This window comes from Rhipicephalus sanguineus, chromosome 9 (assembly GCF_013339695.2).
Source record: "Rhipicephalus sanguineus isolate Rsan-2018 chromosome 9, BIME_Rsan_1.4, whole genome shotgun sequence".
Classification (NCBI taxonomy): domain Eukaryota; kingdom Metazoa; phylum Arthropoda; class Arachnida; order Ixodida; family Ixodidae; genus Rhipicephalus; species Rhipicephalus sanguineus.
The window spans coordinates 20,703,568-20,724,789 of NC_051184.2; the positions used below are offsets into that span (position 1 = coordinate 20,703,568).

The 21,222-nt window shown below is 44.3% G+C and overlaps 1 protein-coding gene across 4 annotated transcripts in view; it reads left to right on the forward strand.

Moving 5' to 3' along the window:
* LOC119404722 (oxysterol-binding protein-related protein 11) overlaps positions 1-21,176 on the forward strand; it is a 43,189-nt gene extending 22,013 nt beyond the window's left edge. For 3 of the 4 annotated variants that reach the window (XM_049418991.1, XM_049418990.1, XM_037671373.2), the window contains exons 12-21: positions 2,649-2,788; positions 8,108-8,193; positions 9,013-9,094; positions 9,920-10,052; positions 11,662-11,772; positions 12,176-12,330; positions 13,510-13,626; positions 16,858-17,019; positions 18,080-18,163; positions 20,678-21,176. In XM_049418991.1, the coding sequence (XP_049274948.1) occupies positions 2,649-2,788; positions 8,108-8,193; positions 9,013-9,094; positions 9,920-10,052; positions 11,662-11,772; positions 12,176-12,330; positions 13,510-13,626; positions 16,858-17,019; positions 18,080-18,163; positions 20,678-20,737 (1,130 nt within the window). In that variant the 3' untranslated portion in view covers positions 20,738-21,176. The remainder of the gene's footprint in view (positions 1-2,648; positions 2,789-8,107; positions 8,194-9,012; positions 9,095-9,919; positions 10,053-11,661; positions 11,773-12,175; positions 12,331-13,509; positions 13,627-16,857; positions 17,020-18,079; positions 18,164-20,677) is intronic. The other variant, XM_037671374.2, reaches the window with a different exon arrangement.
* Positions 21,177-21,222: the final 46 nt, after the last annotated feature.

Consider the following 21,222-nt stretch of genomic DNA (forward strand, 5'->3'; position numbering starts at 1 on the left):
TCTTTTAGTGAGAGCTTTAATCTGGCCCATTTATAGCAGAAATGTGACACTGACGGTAACCTTTATCATGTGTTTTACAGGGTATTTTTTTTAGACAATACACATTTTTAATAAAAATCCTATGACAGTAAGGCTCCTCTCGTTATCACACACTAACTCCATGCGAGGCAGAAATACTTTGCCGCAGCTTAAATGGCGCTGTTGCAACTAATTAACAAAAACTTGTTAATTAACTTTTTAATTGTTGACTTAAGGGCAGTTGTTTATATTAGAAAATTGCAGTGCATCATAATTTATGGCATAGCCATTTTTTAGGAATCATGAAAGTTGCACGTAATTCGAGATATCCATCATCGAATTTTAAGGGCGATATCAAAACTGACCATGCCCCGTGCGTACCAGAACTACCTGTGACCAGGAAATGGCGAAAATTGAAATGAAGGCACGTTGCAGCCATATCCGTTCATCAAAATTGGCAAGTCATCTCACTTGCGCCAGTGCATTGCCTTACCTGCGCGTGTAGTGTTTGGTGCTTATCTGTTTATTTCGAGCTGTGCACAAGAAAAACCACAATATCAACCTTTTCTTTGTCTGTGAAGCATAAAATACAGGGGCAGCCACTGCGGCGCTTCTCCTTGCAGGCAGGCAAAATAGTTTTGCGTACCTGTTTATAGTTTAAGAAAAATATAGACAAGCACTACACATCGCACGCAAACAGTAAGTTGTCTACTCGTGTATTTCAGAATGCTTGCCGATTTTCCTGACCAGATTTTGCTTCAGCGCGCCTTGATTCAAATTTCGTCACTTCCTTGTCACGGGTAGTTCTAGTCTGACGTAACAGAGAGGCCGCATTTCCTGCGTGCCGGGCGCCGTCAGTTTTGATGTAGCCCTTAAAATTCAATGATGAATATCTCGAATTACGTGCAACTTTTCATGATTTCTAAAAAATGGGTGTGCCATAAATTGGCCTGCACTACAACTTTCTTATATAAACAACTGCCCTCAAGAAAAAGTTAATGAGTTCTTGTTAATTAGTCGCATCACTGTAATTTTAGCTGTGGAAGAATATTTCTGCCATGACATAGAGTTCATACGCGCTAATGACTGGAGCCTGACTGCAATAGAATTTCTATAAAAACACCCTGTACATACTTTTTTGCACCCTAATGCTTCCCATTGATATAGATATAATTTTCTGTATGAAAATTACTGTAATTAATTTCTCAACGATCATAGGCACTGTGACTGGAGCCGTTACAGTTACAACATGCCAAGTGTGATGAAAACACACAGCAAAGCATTATATAGCAACACAGAGTAAAACTTGTCATGTGGTATTTCATTTGAGATTTGAGTCATGTGGCTCTGCTGTAAATCTCGGAAAGGACTTGAATTTTTTGTATCACTTTGGACAGGGTTATCATTTTTGTGTATCACGAAAGTACAGATTGCAAAGGGTTAAGTAAGCAAAGTGCTGACTGTCTGCTGGATTTATTTATGGGAACACTATGTAAGTAGCAATATATCACGTGATTAAAAAAACAGCACGTCACAAAAATGACGCAACGAAAAACATGATCAGGATCTGAAAAAGTCAGGACCGATGCTAAATGAGTAAGCCTGTGTGGTTAACAATTCGCTCCCGTGTTGTGTAACAAAACTTGATTGTCTTTAGTTCCTGAACATGCTGTCACCCCTGCATAGCATAAAACATTTGAACATAGTGCTTCGGATACTGATTAGCATTGAAATGTGGATGACTGTGTTTGGTTTTTGTACCAGCATTATGTTACGTTATGGATAGCAGGGTACACCATAATATAAAACCCGAAGGAGCGGTAAAAAACTTATTTGAGCCTGTTGGGTACATAAGTGCTTCAAAAGTTGAATGCAATCCGCCTGTAACCATTCTATAGCTCCAGAGCTTGCTATCCAAGTAAGGAATTGCATCAGTATCACTCAATCTAAAGTATGAAGGCAAAAGTAACTATTCTGCTATATTTTTCTGCTTGTGTTTTGCTATTGGTTGATAGTGCATTTGAAACAGTAGCTTCTTTGAGACAAATTACGTCATACACCACACATCACTTGCAACATTACCACTTGTGACTTGTACCTTGTTAAAACTGTGTATCGGCTACAGCAGCCTGTGTTGAACCCATGTTAATTCAACATGACTAATCAGTATGCACTTGCAACTGTCTAAATGCCCAATTATCACGTTGCAGTAACCATGGTGCAACGTATGTAGCATAGCGTGTGCAGAAAAGTGGCAGACATTCACAAAGGCAAGTTGTACAAGTAAGTGATGACTGCACTACTGCTGTATAGGTTTATCTGATCAATTAAGGATGGAATATTTGCAGTCATGTAAGCTCGTCTTCTATACCTTCTGACATGGTTTGATTTATCTGCATCTGCATTTGAGAGCTGGGAAAATGAAGGGCGACAGAGAAGAAAATGCCAGTGTGGCTGCGAAAACGCTCGCACTTCTGTGCATCACTCTATGAAAAGGAGCATCTACAATGCTCTATGTTTCTTCTACAATCTCTAGTTAGATTTGCCTTGCCAGTGCGTTCTATTGAAAGCCAGGCCACATGGAGGCAGTGTAGCAGTGCAGATCCTGAAGGACAGTTCTCTGCCTGCAGTAGGGGACACCAACAACTCTGGCGAGGTACCTGATGAAGACGAGAGCGGTGACGAAGACACCTCAATACCGACGGAAGAGAACAAGGACGCCATACTGCAGCTGCTGTCCAAACTCAAGCTTGGCATGGACCTTACAAAGGTGCATATGCCATCGAGTGCCATCACAGAGCTTAAAATTGTGAAAAAATTCTTGAAACAAGGAGTGTTGCTGAAGCCAACGTTTCGGCAAGTGGACTTGTCTTTGGTACGGCTTACGTCAAGGCCTTGGCATTAAAGCCCTTGTCAACACTTGCCTTGACGAAGACAAGTCCACTTGTCGAAACATTGGCTCCTGCAACATTCCCTGTTCAAGAATATTTTTGTTCCTTAATGCCTCCGTACTAACCCTAACTTCTGTCTTGTTTGGAAATCACAGAGATTGGTTATGTTGCGACGTGACGGCGTCCGACGTAGACGTGCCATCGTCACTTGTTTAATGAGAAGACAAAGGTGTACAGCAGAGGAAGGAAGCAAGAGGCCGAAGCCGAGCAGCGATGTGAGGTGGCGTTTGAGGTCACCCGGAAGACGGCATTCTAGCACCTTGAACATGAATTCTTGGAGCCAGATGTTGTTGAGCTCCAAGGCCGCCTCGAACTCCTCGAACCATGATTGTAGGCAGGAGGTGCGGAATGGTGGCAGCGGTGGATCGAATTGTGGCTGCCAGGCTTGAGCTGGCTGGAACATGGCTGCGGAGCTCAGTGGCAGCGGTGCAGCGCCGGTCGCTTAACCTTGCGTCCGGCTCACCAAATGTTGCGATGTGACGGCGTCCGACTTAGACGTGCCGCCGTCACTTGTTTAATGAGAAGACGAAGGCGTACGGCCGAGGAAGGAAGCGAGAGGCCGAAGCCGAGCAGCGGCCGTGCCGTCCAGCCAGCCAAAAGCACCCGAGCGTCCCCACTGTGGCATGGCGCCTCGCCTACTGTAACACGCACGCGCCGCGTAGTGTAAACGACGGACAGACAGCGCGCCCTCCCGGTGCGCGGATCGGTTTACACCCCGAGAGCAGGCGCGTCCGGGCGCCTCTGAAATAAACGCTTCTTGTTACCAGCAAGCCGTGTGGAGAGTCGCTTTCTTTCGTGCTCCTCGAGCACACGACATGGTGTCAGAAGTGGGATCCTTCTGCCGTCTCTTCTAGCCTCTGCTCTCGTCGTCCTCAACGGTCTCCAACGACTACGATGACGGACTCGGCTACGGCAGCTACGAACGCCGCGACAGGCTTCTCTTTAAGCCTCCTCAGCCATTTACGTTTGATCAAGCCTCCGAGTGGCCTGCATGGATCCTCGAGTTCGACGACTACCGCTTTGCATCGGGTCTCGTCCATCAAGAGCGTGAAATGCAGGTGCGAACTCTGCTCTACGTAATGGGTCGCCAAGCGAGACAAATTTTCAACACGTTCTCGCTCTCCACGGAAGACAGCAAAAACTTTGACCTTGTCAAGGCGAAGTTTGACTCGCACTTCGTCCAAGCGAGAAACGTCGTGTACGAGTCAGCGTGCTTCAATCGGCGGGAACAAGAGCCCTCCGAGACTGTCGACCAATACGTCACCGCCCTATACAACATGGCAGACAGGTGCGACTACGGTGACTTGCGGGATCGCCTCATCCGCGACCGCTTCGTACTTGGACTCCGCGACAAGAAGCTCTGCGAAGCCCTACAGATGGACGCTAACCTCACACTCGCCATGGCGCTCGCTAAGGCACGCCAAAAGGAGTCCGTGCACAAGCAGCAGCAGCAGCTCCTTCAGGCCTCCGGGGAACCGTCCTCCTTCAAGTCAGAGTATACCGGTCTCGACGCCGTCTCCCACAATCGCCGCAGCAAGGGCAAGAACCTGCCGCGACCGCATAACAACGCCACGAAATCAAATGTTCAATCGTGCGACTACTGCGGTGGAGCGCCTCATTCTCGTTCTCTGTGCCCAGCAAAGACTGAGAAGTGCTCAAAGTGCAACACAAGGGGACATTTCGCTCGTGTTTGCAGAAAAGTTCCGTCAAGAGACATCTCAACGCTCGAGCAAGGAACCTCAGCGATGTTTCTTGGGGTGGTAAACCAACCAGCCGACGCTCAGCACGACTCAAGGCTTGTCGAAGTCGACCTGAACGGCTATCCACTGATCGCAAAGATCGACACCGGTGCTCAAGTTTCTGCTGTCCCGGCTACGTTTGCTGGAATTCCTGAACATCTCCTGCCAGCAAGCGAAACCCTCTCAGGACCGAGCGGCAGGGCACTTCAGGTCGTCGGGAAATTTGACGCAACGATCACGTGGAGGTCGCAAAGGTCGAACCAAGTCATCTACGTTGTGCAGCAGCTGAAGCATCCACTCCTTGGATTACCTGCCATCGAAAGCTTGGGATTAGTCAAGTTTCTGTGTGCCACAGAACGCGTAGAGGGTGCACTCATGGGTCTGCAAACTTCCGCCTTCGATCCAGTGAAGAAAGCTCAAAAGGAAGACGAGGTCTGCCAGCGTCTTCTGTGCTTTTGCCTCAACGGATGGCCGGAAAAACGCAGCGTCCCAGCCCCCCTCTCTCCGTTTTGGCAGTACCGAACAAGTCTGTCTGAAAACAATGGCTACCTGCTGTACGGAACGCGCCTGGTGATTCCTCATTCTCTGAGAAGCGAAATTCTCACTCGCCTACATGAGGGGCACCAAGGCGTCGGACGCTGCAGAGAAAGGGCAAAGCAGGCTGTGTGGTGGCCAGGAATTTCATCGGAACTCCAGCGAATGGTTTCTAACTGTGAAACTTGCGCTATAAACCGACCGCAAAGAGCCGAGCCGCTTCTGCCGACAGTTACACCAGAGCTTCCATGGCAGATGGTGGGGATCGACTTATTCCAACTTCGGGGAAAGAACTACCTGATATGTGTGGACTATCGCTCACGGTACCCCGAGATTGCACTCCTTGCTTCCACCTCCGCAGACGCCGTCATTAACCACCTCAAAAGCATTTTCGCTCGTCATGGCATCCCTGTGACAGTGGTATCCGACAACGGCCCGCAGTTCTCGAGCTTGGCATTTGCAGAATTCGCTAAAGCATACGGCTTCAACCACACCACGAGCAGTCCTCTTCATCCGCAGGCGAACGGCGAAGCGGAACGCGCCGTTCAAACAGTGAAACATCTGCTCGAGAAAGCAGACGATCCGTACCTCGCCCTACTGGCCTACAGAGACACGCCGGGGCCGACAGGCTTCAGCCCGGCTAAATTGCTCATGGGACGCCAGCTACGCTCTCGAGTCCCTGCATTTCCTGCTCTCCTCGTTCCTGGAAACGTCGACAACAAACAAGTGACAAAAAGGGACCTCGAAGCAAAACAACGCCAGAGGCGAAACTTCAACCGTCGTCATGCGGCTAAGGACCTACCAGCTCTCTCCCCAAACACCCGTGTCTGGGTGCGAGACCTCAAATGCGAGGGGGAGATAACTCAACAAGCAGACACTCACCGCTCCTACTGGGTCCAAACAGAGCGCGGACACGTGCGTCGCAACAGAAAGATGCTCGTCCCATTGCCGGCCTCACAGAAGAAAGCGCAACCGCTTCCCTCCCCTTTAGTCTTCGACACTGACGACGAAGATTTCGAGCCGTCGACAGTCGCGGGACCGCTAGCTGCCCTCTACAATGGAGTTTCGTCCCAGCGAGGTGACCCGCTGCTGTCGACGGCTCGAAATCTTCGTCGTCAGTGCCGAAGACTAAAGGGGAGGGAAGCGGTTGCACTTTCTTCTGTGAGGCCGGCAATGGGACGAGCATCACAGAAGAAAGCACAACCGCTTCCCTCCCCTTTAGTCTTCGACACTGACGACGAAGATTTCGAGCCGTCGACAGTCGCGGGACCGCTAGCTGCCCTCTACAATGGAGTTTCGTCCCAGCGAGGTGACCCGCTGCGAACCGACAGCAATAATTCACTGCCCAAGCCAGTCAACGATGCTGCAGCAGAGACATCGAGGGTTCCAGCAACCACCACCCGGTCCGGCCGCAGAGTCTTTGTGCCTGAACGTTACGGTGTAGTCACTTAAGAGAGGGAGATGTGGCATGGCGCCTCGCCTACTGTAACACGCACGCGCCGCGTAGTGTAAACGACGGACAGCCCAGCGCGCCCTCCCGGTGCGTGGATCGGTTTACACCCCGAGAGCAGGCGCGTCCGGGCGCCTCTGAAATAAACGCTTTTTGTTACCAGCAAGCCGTGTGGAGAGTCGCTTTCTTTCGTGCTCCTCGAGCACACGACACCCACTGCCTTGCGCCACGAGCCACTGGCGCTCGTCATCTTTTTCTCCTGCTGGCTGGCTGCCACTGGCGCAGTGCTACAGTTACAAGGCTGTGTGTACTGTTTTCGTCAGATTACACGGGGACCATTCACAAACTTACAGGTTCTTCTGTGCACGTAGATTGAAGGAATGCAAGAATGTCCATTCAGGTGTTGGTGCATGCTAATTGGCATCACTGATAGCTTTGCTTGCGTCAAATTACAACCAGAGTTGGAGCACGTTAGCAAAGTTTCATTTCAAATTAAGCGATGAATGATCATACCATCAAAAACTGCAACGAAGTTCTTGAGCATCTGTATAGTGGGAGCACTTGGTCCTACCAATCAGTCTGGTGATCCAACTCATCTGTAGTTAAATGCTAGGCGTGCTGCTAGACAAACCATTTTACATTCATTAGAGAGCCCCTCCATCATTCTAGACGATAAAAACTGAAACATGTTTTAGAGGTAGCATGAATGCATGTACAGGATAAAAAAAAAAAGAATAGCTGGACTAAGCATCGTAATTCTGTGTGTTTTCTTCATCCTGTGTAAGTTTTACGAATTAGTACTAACATGTATAGTTTGTTGTTTTCTTCGAAGTTACTTCCATTTAGAAGTGGAAAATAAAGTAGGGCAAGCAAAATAGCTAAAAAAAGGCTACTTAGTATAAACAGAAACGAGCAATGTGTCTCCAAGTGGTGGAGTGCAGAAATGCACTTGCAGAAAGATATGTTATTGTGACATCTTAGACAGGCCGCTTCGTCAACCTCGCTATCACCTCTGCCACAAAGCAAAGAAAAGACAAAGCTTTCTTATCTACGAATGTAAAAATGTACAGAGACACACAAAGGCATGTCACGGAGTATCCATTTATTATATATTTTTCGTGATTATCTCTTTGTGCTGCAGTATGTCCTCATTTGAGCTGCAGTGTGTTTTAATTTATGTAGTTGTGGTAATGAACTGCCATATTGATTTTTTACAAATAATGATATAGTTTATGCCATGGTAGGGTCACACCATGTTAACTTTGCTTCACACAAAAATACACAAGTGTAGTGCTGCCTAAAACTTTTGCTGTGCTCTCTCAAACGGGAAGATGTAAGGAGTTTAGGATGCCTGACTGAAATTTTGCTAATGTGAATCTCACATAAGATCTTTCTTCTTTCCCCTGAATATGCAGGTGGCACTTCCAAGCTACATTCTTGAGCCCAGGTCACTTCTTGAAGTGTACGCCGACTTCATGAGCTACCCTGACATGTTTCTGAGGTGAGCTGAAAAATCTCCACCAACACATGTAACGTGTTCTTTCTCATGTCTGGCTAACATGCACAATGCATTAGTACCTAATTGCTTTAGTTTTGATAGTCCCTGTACTCCCTTTGTTTTTCTTGTGTTGGCCATCAAAGGTTAAGCCATGTTATATGGACAAGTTCAGTCGTATGCCATTAATCAATGTTGCCAACATGACACCATGAGCAATCTACATTTAGGAGTTATAGCAACTCAGTGAACCAATAATCAGTGTGTTTGCAAATTCTGAACAGAGCAGATGAAAATCGTAAAAAATGTAGGTGTGGATACAGTACTGTAAAAATATGCGGCAAATCAGGCATTTTTTACGATAGAATCGTAAAACTTGGTAGGTCTGCATTAATTCTTAAGTCTTGCACAAGACGCAAGATGTTGGGATGCTCATTTAGTATGTACTTCTAGCATTTTTCAGACCTTCCTTAATAACTAGCATCTCAGCTGGGTTGGGGTTGAATGAAACCCACAATTCCTGTCCATGCAGTTGCCTGCTGTGTTTGTGACTTGTGGTGTTATCATATTTTGAGTCCGTTTATTTTGAGCACGTGGTAGCCCATCAAACTGGTATATTCTTCGGGAAACCGATGTCGAGATTGTCAGCAAGCTGATGCATTTTTGGTGATACTCAATGTTTCTCTTGAGTCCCCCTTTTTGATTTCTCTTCATTGTTTAAGATGCAGGTTACAGTATAAGAGTGTTTGTTTGCTGGATATCACTGTCCAGTATTGATGCAGAGTGAGTGTGTATAATGCTTGCGCATGCAATGTACAAACACAGGATAGTGGACGGTGAAACGCCTGAGGAGAGGCTGGTCATGGTCACAGAATGGCTGCTGTGTTCACTCTACGCAACACGCAAGGTAATGTTGTTGATGACGATGATGACAGTGTAGCCTCTGAACTTTGATTTGGCCGATCATAAGTGAACCTTGTTTACTGGTTTCATAGTTGCCAATTATGGCATATTTGTTTCTATATCAACTAAATCAAGCACTGCCTCATCAACAGTATTTTAACTATGCCATGCTGCTTGGACTTCTTGCTACTGCCAAAATGGATGGGAATTACTTAGGTATGTCCATAAATGCAAGCACTATGTCACTGTCGTCTGCGCTGTGTTGGTCTTCATCCTGCAGCCAGACTTGCTCAACTGGACTTATGTGCCACGTAGTATGCATTGTTTGTTCTTTATGGGCTTCATATACGTCACGGGGCTTTGGTATGGTGTAGCAAATTCCTTGATGTCTCAAAAAAATAAAAAATAAAGAGGGCTATAACTGTGTCAGTACTAAATGACATGTTTCATGAAGACGTGCCCTGCAATATACAAGCTAGGTCTAAATCGAATTACATTTGGAATTATTGGTAGGGATTGTAAAGGTTCCAGATAAACCATCAAGTCACATTCGGGCTCTTTCTTGAATGTAGTACTTGGTAAATGTGTTTGTGAATACCAAAGCTGCAGCTGTGTTTCTATAATGATCCCATTAATTTCCCATTCATTTTTTTCTCACTATCCATATAATTGTGGGGCAGTTTTGATAACAGCAGCATTGTAGTGATGTTTCAGCCAGTTGAAGAGTGTAAAGAAGAGGAAAAAAAATTGTTGGTGAAATACGAGTTCCTGGCTCCTCCTCTACTCAAATGTTACCTAAGAAAAGTGACTATTTGCCGACATTATGCAGAGTCGCTCTGCCCAAAAACCATACAACCCTGTGCTTGGCGAGATGTTTCACTGCTCGTGGCAAGTGGCCGGGGTTGGCGACGTCGGGACCCAAGTCACCTTTGTGGCGGAGCAGGTCTCCCATCACCCACCAGGTGCGTGGGAGCTTAATGCAAAAAATATGTCTGCTTGTTGCTGTGCGTGCAGGTGAACTAACCCTAGATGGTCGGACTAAATCCAGAGCCCCTCCATTTCAGTCCCTCTTACAGTTGCTTTATCATTTTGAAGCGCTAAAATCACTATCACTCACTCACTCACTCACTCACTCACTCACTCACTCACTCACTCACTCACTCACTCACTCACTCACTCACTCACTCACTCACTCACTCACTCACTCAATCACTCAATCAATCAATCAATCAATCAATCAATCAATCAATCAATCAATCAATCAATCAATCAATCAATCAATCAATCAATCAATCAATCGGTTAATGATTGCACGAGCAGAGAAAACTTGGTGCATTAGTACACATGCATGATAGATCAGTGCAACAGCAACATAAAGACAAGAAAAGAAAATGCAAGCTGGTGTTTTATTTCTTCATGACAGTTATCCGGTGCTAAATTTTGCAACAAACACATAGGATGGCCTGACAGGATGAGCACTGGGTCATGTCCTTTTGTGCGTTTGTCACAAAATACAGCGCTGGATAACTTACATGAAGAAAAAAGTGCATCGCCAACTAGCCCCGCAATGTGTTTTGTCAAGTGCTTGTGCTCGTTTCTTCTTGCCTTTGTGTAGCTGTTTCATATCAATCAGTGCAGTTGCACTGATTGATCATGATCAGTTTAACAATTATCTGGTTTGTTTGAAATTAATTAACTGGAAAATTGATTTATATTAATTGTCTAACTGATTGGTTGCCTAAATGGTTGACTTATTCATTAATTCTAGGCTTGTGCGAATAGTAAATTTTAGGTTCGAAGTGAATAGTGATACGGTCGAATAATTTCGAATCTAATTCGAATAGTATATATCACACATTATAAAGAAAAATGAGCATATTTGTCATGACCGAACTACCCTGCACAATATTTTTTTTTTTAATTGAAGCTAGGCATATGCAAATGTCACTTTTTGGTTGAAAGGGAAATGGAAGCAACTTTGAAAGTAGCAGGATTTGACTTTTGGTAGAATGGAAGTGATAACCTGTAAAATACGTTACGTTTTGAAGTTTACCATACTCAGAGCATATAAGTCGATATAACGAGCTTTTAAACTTACAAAATTGAATTGATGTGAAGGTAATTTGTTCATTTAACCTTGAAGTGGGGCTTCATGGTAGTGCACATTTTGCCTGGGTAGGTGTATTCATGGCATACCACCCCTCCACTGCAGTGAAACCACCTTTACAAGGGGGTTACATGTGGTTTATATATGTGTATTCGTTCATTTCGAATACTTCGAAATTTAGAATAATTAAAATTTGTTTCGAGGCGAATTCGAATACTGCAACGTTCGTTCGAATATTCAAACTGCTCGAATATTCACACAAGCCTAATCAGTTCATTGGCTTGTCGATTAAGTGCTGTCTAAAGTGTCAGTCCATTGGTGAATCAGTCAACCCACCATTGTTCACCAGTTAATCCACCAGTCAAACAGTCAACCCACCTGTTATTCAATCAATCATTCAGGGTTCACAATAAGGTTAAATGTTTCTGACAGTATTTATATCATTATTTCTGTCAAACTTGCAGTGAGTGCCTTCTATGTGGAGTGCCTGGAGAAGCAGATGTGCCTTTCAGCATCACTTGGCATCAAATCTAACTTTATGGGAAATTATGTGGGGCTGCAGTTCTTGGGTGAAGGCAAGTGTCCAGTCTGATATGCTCCGTGTTTTCAGCTTTCCTAACTGTTGAGCAGCTTGCTGCAGTGGCTTAGTTGCTGTGATGTTGTGTTAAGTACTAGGGCACGGGTTCAACACTCGGCCCCTGCGGCTGTATTTTGCTGAAGCAAAGTGCAGAAACACCTGTGTGCGTATGTTTAGATGCACGCTAAAAGGCCTAGGTCGTATAATTTATCTGGAGTTTCTCACCATGGACATTTGTCATAACTGTGTCGCGTTTTTTGCTAGTAAAACCACAGAATTTTCATTTAATTTGTTTGACACAAAATTCCTGAGCGGGCTTATTTCAAACAAGGGCCTATTGCAGACAAAGGTCTATTGCATATAAATACCTATTGCAAACAAAGCTCTCGCTGTCGTTTCAGTGGAGCTACGCCTGTTGAGCTCGGGCGAGGCGTACAGCATAGGACTGCCCACCATGTATTGGCGGTCCCTGCTCAGCGAACCGTACATCGAGCTGGGTGGGAGGATCACAGTTGCGTGCGGCGATGCCGTCGCACCCATCACATTCCACACAAAGGTGAGTGTTGTTCTCGTCATTTGTTGTTGTCATTGTCGTGATCATCAATTTGTTTCTTTCCACTGCACTGGAACAACCCCTTCGAGGGATTTATCTCGGGTTATCCTTGTCTTTCACCCGCTGACTCGGGGGCGTCAGTTACATGGATGTCATTTCCCCAGGTTACGTACCCTGGTTGCCTCAGTTACTGGCTCGATTTTGTTCTATACATGTAAATGCACTGCTGGATTGAAACATCCGTTAGTGTGCTTCCAAATGTTGGACGCAACAGCGATAGATTTATTTTCTGTACTTCCCTCAATTTGCGCAGTTGGTTTGGCTTATTCAGATTAATAACATGACACAAGTCATCTAGGTAGCTGTGACAGCAAGCATGCAAAATTCTTACAAAGCTATAAAAAAGTTGCGTCAGTCAGAACACTTTTTTTCATTTCCTAATGAGTAACTATAGAGTAGCAAAAGTAAATTAATAGCCACATTACAACTCTCTTGGGCATCAAGCATACATGACTATAACGTGGCAAGGTTGAAGCTTTTATGCTAAACAAGTAAAAAAAAAAAAGAAAAATTGGCAGTGCTATCACTTGGAAGTAGTGCACAAAACTTATTTCTTTACAGTGTTGAAGTCTGCCGGTCCTTTTATTTCTGGCAGTATGTTACTCCATAAAAAGTTTTTGTACGACTGATACATGCGTGTTTTTAAACTAGGCCGTTTCGTAAAGTGTCATCAGATGCTGGAATAGAGCCACTGAATGCCTCTGCAACCATTCCTTCCCTTGAGAGTTTTTTAGCAGGATTTATTAGAGAACTGAGTGATAACTGTAACGGGCTGGGAAGCCTAGTCAAACTTACTAGAGCTTTTTCATCGCACGTTATCGCTTTTGGAATGGTAAATAAATAAATAAGTAGATTGATTGATTGATTGACTGATTGATTGATTGACCGATCGTTCGATTGAACGGGCTGGGAAGCCTAGTCAAGCTTACTAGAGATTTTTCATCCCACGGTATCGCTTTTTAAAATGGTAAGTAAATAAATAAGTTGATTGATTGATTGATTGATTGATTGATTGATTGATTGATTGATTGATTGATTGATTGATTGATTGATTGATTGATTGATTGATTGATTGATTGATTGATTGATCGATCGATCTCTTTTCTTTTATTCCTTCTTCAGCCGTTCTATGGAGGCAAGCTTCACTGCGTCTCTGGCGAAGCCAAGTCCGCAACGGGTGAGATGGTGTGCAAGGTTTCGGGCGAGTGGGACACGAGGCTGGAGCTGCAGTACGCAGACGTGAGTCTTGCTGTTTCTGTGCAGTTTGCCCGCATAACTCTATTTGAAAGGGAGTCTTGATCATCATCCACTTCCTGTATATTCGGTGACACACTTTGAAAGTCATTTCTTGACTATCTGTTATACTACAATGTAATCTCATCAACTGGAACTTTAAATGAAAGCAGAATTATGTTCCACTTAAGGGGGGGTAGGGGCCGTGAGGATCATTACGCTTATTTTCATACTTAACCCTGTTGTGATGAAATCCTGCACATACACTTGATGCTACTGTACTATGAACTAAGCAGAATATCACCCTCCTATCTCAATACTTTGAGTCGCAACGTTTTCCGTCTACTGATCTCGCGGTGAATATGGAGAACTTTAAGAATGCGTTAGAAATGTGATTGAACGCTCTATATATTCTGAGACGTATGCTGCACCACGTAGCATGCTTGTTTTTTTTTCTTTTTTTTTCTTTTTTTGCGGGATGTTGCGCAATTGTCATTTTTTGTAACCTTCACTGAACAAGCTAGAATGGCACACATACAAAAGGCTAAATTTGCAAATGCAAGATAGGGTAAGAATAAGCATGTTGCAATGTACAGCACCCTTCAAAGATCGTAACAACACAAACAGGCTGAAAATATCTCAAGTGGTTGCCAAGATATCAGCTTTGCATTGTCCACGAGGTCAGTGAAGAAAAATGTTGTAGCACTGAGAGTATTTGAAATAAGAGGGTGATATATTGCTTGGCTAATATCACAGTAGCATCAAACATGTGTGCCAACATTAGATAACTTGCCCGCGGCAAGTTATCTTTTCGTCCACTTTTCTTTCTTCACATTTACCTTACATTTACCTACTACTAATAACATCCCCTATACTTTCCTTGGCATTATTGTCTGTCAGTGCTCATCAGTATTGTGTATAACAAAGAAAAACGAGCCCTTAAAATTAAGAATTCCTTCCTTCATTCATAGCGAGGGTCTCGTTCTGGCAGGCTTAATGCTTTCAGGTAGTATGTGAGGGATTATTGGTCAGCTGCCAGCTCGTAATAAGTTCACGTGCTACGTGACGCCAACAGGCAGATAAAGAGTGTCCCACACTCGCCATCATGGCTATTGGCGGCGCTGACTGACGCTCCCACGTTTAAAGAAGTACTGACATGAATTTAAAAATTTTTCGGGTTGTTGTTCTAAATGAAAGCAGTTGTGTCGAGAACCCTAAACAGAGTGTCGTGGTGCCTGGGGATGTATTGCATATATTTTTAATACCGCATTTTTCAACCAGCAGTTTCGGTTTCGGTTTCGAAAGGGCGGCTTCATAGTGACGTGTCAAGTCTGCCCGTGACGTCACGGGCAGACTGCAACCCACGAAATATGCTCCTGCTGTCCTTTGCTGTCAGTCGAACGTGGTTCATGATGAGTGAACTGTCATCCAGTGCCTCCGACAGCGATTTCTGTGATTTAGGCTGCATGCAGAACCCAGATTTCGCAAACCAAGTGAGCTGACTTTAAACGTCATAGGGCTCTCCATGTGGTGAAGCTGCCTTGCACATGCTGGGAGATGAAAACTTTAAAATCAAACTTAAATATATATACGTGTTTCCCGGATGCGGTGTGGGGAGAGCGTTAACACTACATGCCAAGGAAACCAAAAACGTCCGTTTTGCTGCACTTCAAAATCATGTCAGTACTCCTTTAAATGTACATAGATACCCTATAAAGTGGACGGCGGGATGGCCGTGGCGGTAGCTCAGTTTGTAGAGCATCGGACGCGTTATTCGAAAGTTGCAGGTTCGGTCCCTGCCCGCGGCAAGTTATCTTTTCGTCCACTTTTCTTTCTTCCATTTACCTTACATTTACTACTAATAACGTCCCCTATACTTTCCTTAGCATTATTGTCTGTCAGTGCTCATTAACTTTAGTCCCAGTATGATTAAAAATGAAAATGTTCATAATGATCCAAATGTCCTCCTTTTAACAGGAGTACTGTTTACTATGAAAGATGTTTGGATGTGCAGCACTACATGTCACAGACCATTTTAAAATTGTTGTGTATGTTAAAAGTAATGAATGAATGTAGCAGCTAGTTTTGCCTTGGGGTATGGCATGTGAATGATGGCTACTAAACTGATGAGGCCTCCCTAGTGGTTGTGTTCGAGGAGGCATTGGTGATGTGTTGCGTGGTCTAACGGCTCCAGTCGGTGGCTGAATCATAGCGTTTCCTAGAGGGAACTCTGACGCTAGTGTCTATGGGAGCTGCAATGCATGATGCTTCAGCCAGCATGGGAGTGATGGGTAGTACACGGATTTGTCTGAACTTCATTCTTTCGGCTCTCTTTGGCTCCGCATCACCTGCATGCGCTTTGTCGCAAGACGAAGTTCAGCAAAAGTCAGCAGTTCCACTTCACCACTTTAACCTCTTTAGGCTCACCAATTCAGATCTGGTCACTAAGTTCACAACAATCCATTCGTTTATCCAAAATGAAACACCAAAACGCAGCAATAAACAAAGCCGCAAGTGTGTTCGAAGCCGTAAGCACGAAGATTAGGCAAATTCGTGTACTAGCCACCGTTCCCATGGTGGTTGAACGATCACAGCGCCAGAGTTCCCTCTAGGTGATTGTAGGAAACTCTACGGGCTGAATAACACGCACTTGTGCAGTATGAACCCGAATGATCAAACGCTTTCTCTCTCCTTTCATGCCAGCGAAGCACGCTGAAAGCTACTCAAGGGGGATGACAAGGGGACAAGTCCGTGCGTCATGACCTTGAGCACTTTTTCTTTTTTTTTTCTTCAAACGTGCAGGTTGCTTTCAGTGTGATCGCGAGCAAGCGCGCGGGCACATTGTGCCATCTCATGGTGGCAGCCACGGTAACTGTGCAGCTCACGATGCTCAAATCAGCCAATGGCCATGGACTTTGGTCTTATGACACGGTCATTTGGGTTTATGGCATCATTTGTTGAGAGAATAGGGAGTGATTTCTAGCTGGACTTTGAGAATTAATTGTAATTTCCAGGCCGTGTGCTGCGCTATAATGTCTCGCTCACATGTTCTCAGGAGTCACTGCCGATCGGCAGCGTTTTCTGACCATGCTGAAAAACTGGTGCAGGGCCCTTTTAAAGGCTGTTAAAGCGGCGATTTCATTAAAAAGTGATATATAATTTCAGAGATTCTACTGCATATGTCTGACTTTTCATTGTAGCATTATGCTAATAGAGTGTCCTCTTCTGGTCTCGCAGGGGCGCTCCAAGGAGTGGAAGATCTCCGAGTTGAAGCGACAGCCGAAGCGCTGTCGACCCATAGACGCCCAGGACAACTTTGAATCCCGGCGTCTGTGGCAGCCCGTCACACAAGCGCTACGCTCTGGTAACACAGTGCTGGCATCCCATCACAAGTGCCAGGTGAGGCTCTGGAGGCAACCTGTCATTTGTCATCATCATCATCATCATCGTCATCAGCCCGACTGTGCCCATTGTAGGGCAAAGGCCTCTCCCATGTCTTGCCAGTCAACCCGGTCCTGTGCTTGTTGCAGCCACGTTACCCCTGCAAACTTCTTATGGTCTACCTAACTTTCTGCCTCCCCTTTGCGCCCTTGCCTTCTCTTGGAATCTTGTCTGTTACTCTTAATGACCGGAACTAGTCTTGCTTGTATTGGGTTGTTATGCCGAACCTCCTATGTCCCTGTCTTTATTGTCATCCTGACTTTGTCATCTGTCTTTATCGTAGTCTCTGTTTTTGTCTGCACTGTATAGCTGACATTGTGTAGCCCGTGGACATACCTGAAAATTCCGAGCAAGTGCCTCCCTCTTTTTTTTCGAGAGATTTGAAATATACGCCAATGACAAAGCAAGCGCCTCCCATCATTTTCACTGTTTCATTGACTGTGTTGGAAACAGCGAATGCATGCATAATAAATGAAGCATTTTATTAGAAGCACGGGTGTGCATTTTTTTATTCTTAGGGGATGTTCCGCCGCCATCTTGAATTTTGATCCGCGACCTAGCAAGGGCACCCCCCCTCCAAATCTTGTCGGATTATCTTTCACCGTAGGGGGATGCTTGCTCGGGATTTTATGGTATACTGTTGTTTTACAACATGCAAGCGATTTTCAGACATGCTGATCAGCTGATGACAGATTAATCTCTTCATTCTCGTATTTCAGTTAGGTGTTCTTACAGCCCCCTTACTTAAGTACTCTACTGAAAACACATTTAAAACATGGCAAAAGAAATTTGAATTCGTAGAATTGATATTTCAGCCACATTGGGCCAGTCATCATAATTGCAAAAGGGATTTTATTTGATTTTTCTTGCATCTAATGTCTTTGTCAAATGCCGTCCTTCTGCATAAAAGAAGCGTACGGTAGCGTTTCTGCAATGTCATAGATACATATCGGTGCTGCTTTAACCTTTAAACATTTGCGTGAATCTTTTCTTTTCCTTTCCGATCTTTGGACAATAGATTGAAGAGAGATTGCAAGAACAGTCGGGAGGAAAGGGGGATCCTGAGCAAGGAGAGATGGCACAGCATACACATGATGCCAAGGTGAACTTCTCTAGTTTTTAATTGAGAGTCAATCTGAATTCTTATGTAGTTACGCTGAGTGAACGGCATGAAGGTATAAGGACTAGGAGAACAAGACAAGTATGCTCTTTGTCCTTAGACGTTCGTGCATTTCGATCAGCACACCTACATTAGAATGTCTTACCGAGCCCAAGTTGAAGCTTTGCTGTAGCCAATCTGGACATGAACACCAAGTACTCACGATTAGGGGTGTGCGAATATTCGAAATTTCGAATATTTTTCGAATAGTGTTTGCTATTCGATTCGATTCGCACTGAAGTTTTACTATTCGAACTATTCGAACTTCCCAAAGACAAATGCAGTCAACGTTCGGTTGAAAGTGACCCCTTCAGATTTTTAATATGCTTCACCTCATTACACTCTCGTATTGCGGCAAAGCTGCCTTTCAAGCTCCGTTACGGTCGAACTTAGCCAAGAGACAAAGTCCGGTTGGAAACAGGTCCCGAGATTTTCAGTATGCTTCACCTCATCACACCCCGTATTGCGGCAAAACTGCCTTTCAAGCTCCGTTACGGTCGAACTTAGGCAAGAGACAGTCAACGTCTGATTGGAAATGGTCCCTAGATTTTCAATATGCTTCACCTTCTCACACCCCCGTATTGCGGCAAAGCTGCCTTTCAAGGTCCGTTACGGTCGAACTTAGCCAAGAGACGGTCAACGTCCGTTTGGAAGTGGACCCTAGATTTTCAATATGCTTCACCTCATCGCACCCCCGTATTGCGGCAAAGCTGCCTTTAAAGCTCCGCTACGGTCGCAAATGTCTTAACTCAAGAAAACACTGGTTCCAATATGGAGATGAAAGATGTGGCAGAGTTGGGAGCTCAATTAATGCTGTTTTGGACCTGAAATTTGGGCCGGAAGTCTGAAAAATCGGACGCCGAAGCTTTTTAGCATCCAAAATTTCAGATGTTCTTATATATCGACGTCTACGAGGCAGATTTGGAACTCCAGACTTGAAGGGAGCACACCCTTGTCCGCCACATCAGCTGGGCTTCCACAGAAGTTGAAAGAGAAGGAGGGGCTGAGGAAATGGCATCTCTGCCTATCACGTGTAAAGTGTTGTCGGCAACACTTTGGTTGCACCAAATCATGTACATAAATACAATTCGGCCTCTACATTGCCTCATTCTTGATAAGAAAGACAACTATGAAATATGACCCCACCAGCGCTTCATCAACCTAGCGAAAAGAAACACTTTCATGTTGCTATCTCACAAGAACATACTTAGGGATTCTCTGCAACTTTTTCTGTAATTTCACTTCGAATTATTCGAAAAATGTTTGAGAAATATTCGAAAATTATTCGAAATTATTCGATTCGATTCGCACTCAATCTTAATTATTCGAATTCGCTTCGCACCCAAAATTTTGCTATTCGCACAGCTCTACTCACGATGCAATGGCTAGCTGACTTGTCAATACTATAGATGTTGGTGTTTATTCTGTGTAACACCCGGCTGTAACAACTTACAGAACTTATATAACAACTCTGTAGAAGAGCAAAAGCACAGTGTGATATGTGGAAGAAAGCGAACTTAGGGAAAAAATATTTTACATACTATGCTACTTGTTGTATGAGCGTATTCGAAAGTTGGGCAGAAGAGCTGAAAAATTGAGAAATTAAATTCAGGGATTTTGTGTGCCGAAGCTGTGATGTGATCATGGGACGTGGTATCAGAACTGTTTTAATGTCAACGAAAGGCTCTGACTGGCCTGAGGCATTGCATGTTACCTCATGGGTGTCAAGGATTGTCAAAGGACGTAATAATAACAACAACTTCAACAACACGAAGAAGATGGACGACGACAACAACAACAACAACAACAACAATAATGATGATAATAACAGCTTAATTTTCCTTTCATTGGATACCAGATATGTTTATAAAAACACCTACTGCGGCTAATTTGGCATCCCTAACAAAAAAGCAGTTATAAAGGATATCAAGGTATGCAGACTAGAATGACATTTTACATCATAAAAAAAACAACAACGCTAAATAGATATACAAAGAAAAAAAATGTATAGCATAAATTATAAAACAAACTATAGCAAGGCAGAGCCTTGCAGTCATCAAATGCCGTTAAAAAGTATTAGAGGTGTTTAATTCGAGATAGATATGTGCTGGAAGAAATGTATATGTTTTCATTCTTTGTGAAGTGTTATAGTGTTGCTCTCGAGGTCGATTGGAAAAGTTATTCCAAATTTTATCTCTTGACAAACTTTGTTATGGCAGCCATATACATTGAGGGATTTTAATAAACTAAAAATTGCTGGGGGCGAGCTGCTTCTCTAGCGAAACGCGTTGCTGGTAGCATAATTGATGAATAAAGTGTGTTGTACTTTTCGTTGAAATACTTACATAAAACTCTCCTTTCCTGATATCCTTTTCCTTTACCCACGTCCTCAAATAAGCCTCGAGGTATCATTATGAAAACGTCTATATTCCCTGTCTGTTTTTTTTGTTTCTTTAGCTTTTCCGACTTGAAGGAAACGTATGGAAGTACAAGTACCCATTGGGAAAGCCAAGCTAGTCTTCACAGAACCTGTGGATGAGAGAGAATCACGGTGCACCCCCACACAGGTGCTAAAGCCGCAGCAGTGTGTCGTAGACAGTGACGACACCACAAGATGCTTTCTTGTAGGCAAACATCCAGACCTCCCCTGCACAGAGCAGCAGTGCTATCCCTTCGCAAGGATCAAGCCTGGCTACCAACTTGCGGAGTGCACTTACCGTTGTACTGCTCACTTTTCAGTCGTTCCGGCTGCTTGTGTGACCGGCAGAGACGATGACATCCATTTCTTCGTGTTAGAAAAAAAAACAAGTGACGCTCTCTTCCCTTTTGGACTGCGTGATCACTGCGGGTATGTTGTACAGTAATAACAGAGGAAGATGCAAGTGTTGTAATATGACTATGTATTTTGGAAATGAAAATTTTTATTAAGAAAATAAATAAATAAAAGAATTTTTCACCTTAAGAGCTGTGTGTGTGTGTGTGTGAAATAGTATAACAAAGCA